A 2,845-nucleotide genomic window follows, 5' to 3' on the forward strand; every position below is an offset into this window, starting at 1 on the left:
ATATATATATATATATATATAACACTTCAGAAGAAACGTGCTTTTACATTTCGGACAATAGTCTTTCATTATAAGAAAAGTAAAGAGAGAATTGCAGGGAGAGTGTGAGAGAGAATCAGTAGATGCAAAAGAAAAGAGAAATTATTTAGTAAAATATATTATTTTACTATGCCTATATATATTCTTTTATTTTTTAACCTGTTTCAGTCATTTGACTGAGGCAATGTTGGAGCACCTATATGTATATATACGTATGTGTGTGTGTCTGCATATGTATATGCATATACATATATACGCAAACTAAAATAATATATTATGTAATATATTATGGTATATACAGACAACGTTTAAATACACGTACAAATAAGAAGACACGTTACAAGTATACTAATATATACAGACGCACATTTCTCCTTGAAAACATAGAATAAATCACATAGACAAGAGGCAATAAGACGCAAAAAACACTAATAATCCACATGAAAATGTTACATTATGCAAAACCCAATGCAGATATAAAAGAAAACTAAATAACAGAGTGCACAGAAAAAAGTATTTTAAGTTTGTGCGTATGAGAAAATATAAAATTCTAGATTTCTGTTATTCTATCAGCAGTCTTGATCAAATTAAAGAAAAATTATATTCAAGTAAGAAGTAAAATGTTTTTTTAATATTTTAGACAACTCAAGATGTTAAAAAAAATAGTGTCTGTGTGTGTGTATGTGTGTGTGTCTGTGTATGTGCATTTATGTTTGTATAGACATGCATATTTATGTATATACATGTACATACAAGTTAATATATTTATATGTAAATTTATAACTATAAACATATGTGTGTATAAATATACATATATATATATGTGTGTGCATGCGTATATTCATAAATATGTATACATACAGATATACATATGTATATAGATAGAGAGAGAAAGAGAGAGGAGAGAAGAAGATAAATAGAAATAAGCATACACTTATATATATAATTTTATACTTATATAACTACATATATACATACATAGAGACGTATACGTGAACACACAGCTTTAAAAATAAATCTACATATATATTATAAATATGTGTGTGTGTGTGTGTGTGTGTGTACACGCGCACACACACACTTAACATATATATATATATATATATACATATATATCATAAAAAGAAAAATGCCTTTGTCGTTCAATCATGTTAACCACATGTTAACCATCATTCAATGTAATTTAGTAAATGTTTTCACTGTTACAAAAATTCTTGTCATGTTCTTATGCATATGAACTTTCTGACTAGAGGTCACGATTCTAATCGTCAGCATATTGTGTTTGATCTTCGTGCAAAGGCCCCAGGAGCACATCGTACAGCGTCTTTTATATTGATATATGACGAGGAGCTGACGGAATCGTTGGGACGTCAGCGAAATATGCTTAGAGGTATGTCGTCGGCCTATACGTTCTGAGTTCCAATTCCACCAAGGACAACTTTGCTTTTCATCCTTCCGGGCTTGATAAAATAAGTACCAATCAAATATTAGGGTCGATGTAATTGAATTCCTCTTCCCCTCAAAAACTGCTGGCATTTTCCCAAAATTTGAAACCATTATATAAGGATGTAAAGGCGACGAGCTGGCAAAATCGTGGGCACGCCGGGCAAAAACTTTAGAGCGGCATTTCGTCTTTATGTCCAGAGTTCAAACTCTGCAGAGGTCGATTTTGCCTTTAATTTAATTGGAGTCATTGAAATAAGTATCAGTCGAACAGTGGGGTTGACTAAAATCCCTTCCTACAAATTTTCAGGCATTGTTCCATAGTGCAGAAAGAATTGCATATAACGATGTGAAGCTGCGTCGATCTGGTAGAATCCTTACCGCGCCGGGTTAAATACTTAGCAACATTTCTTCTGGCAATTTCTGTTCTAGGTCAAAATACTGCCGAGGTCGACTTTCATGCAATGGAGGTCGATCACTACATTATCACTGGTGTGAATTGCTGGCCTCGAGACAAAATTAGAATGAATTATATATGACTGTAGAATATAATTTGAGTTACGTTTAGCTGCAATTTCTGTGTAGAACTTCCATACCTGCCACATTAGTTATTTAATATTTTTTTCATCACACACAAAAAAAAATCATTGTTCTTCGATAGGGTGAATTTTTTGGAACATTTTTCAACGAAAAGAAAACAAAAATTTAAGATATTTGTTAGTTAAAGAATATCCCGTAGGCTAAATTTGAATCGAAAGAAAACTAATTATCTTTCTTTAACTTGGAATTTAAAACAAAAATTAATTTTACACAAGGTACATACATTTGCGTAATCCAAACAGAAATACATACATATATGCAACTATACACACACACACGCACACACAGAGAGATATGTATGTATGGGCATATATATTATACACACACAATTATATATATACAGAGAAAGCGAGAGAGAGAGAGAAACAGACAGACAGATAGGCAGACGGACAGACAAAAGGAAGGAAATATATATATATATATATATATATATATACATATGTGTATATATATATATATATGTATGTATGTATGTATATACATGTGTGTGTGTATACATATTAAAAGCAGGCTTACCTTGGACTACATCGAAATTGGTTTTTACTGGCATCAATACATTCACATGTATAATCACAGCCGTCTTCCCATGTCTCTCCTTGTTTATAAACCTTTGAATTGTACATGCAGACACCTTGAGCAATAAAACGAAGTATATTAGCTACAGGAGACATTTCAGGCGCTCACCAACCAAATATAAATAAACACAAGGGTCTTAAATGATATTAAATATTACTTATATATATATATATATATATATATATAT

General features: G+C 31.3%; 1 protein-coding gene across 1 annotated transcript in view; it reads right to left on the minus strand.

The window, feature by feature from the left end:
- Nucleotides 1-2,845, minus strand: part of LOC106875429 (uncharacterized) — a 165,297-nt gene that overhangs the window by 29,587 nt on the left and 132,865 nt on the right. The window contains exon 35 of the mRNA XM_052967659.1: nucleotides 2,599-2,713. Coding sequence (XP_052823619.1) covers nucleotides 2,599-2,713 — 115 coding nt within the window. The remainder of the gene's footprint in view (nucleotides 1-2,598; nucleotides 2,714-2,845) is intronic.

Source organism: Octopus bimaculoides, chromosome 4 (assembly GCF_001194135.2).
Source record: "Octopus bimaculoides isolate UCB-OBI-ISO-001 chromosome 4, ASM119413v2, whole genome shotgun sequence".
NCBI lineage: Eukaryota > Metazoa > Mollusca > Cephalopoda > Octopoda > Octopodidae > Octopus > Octopus bimaculoides.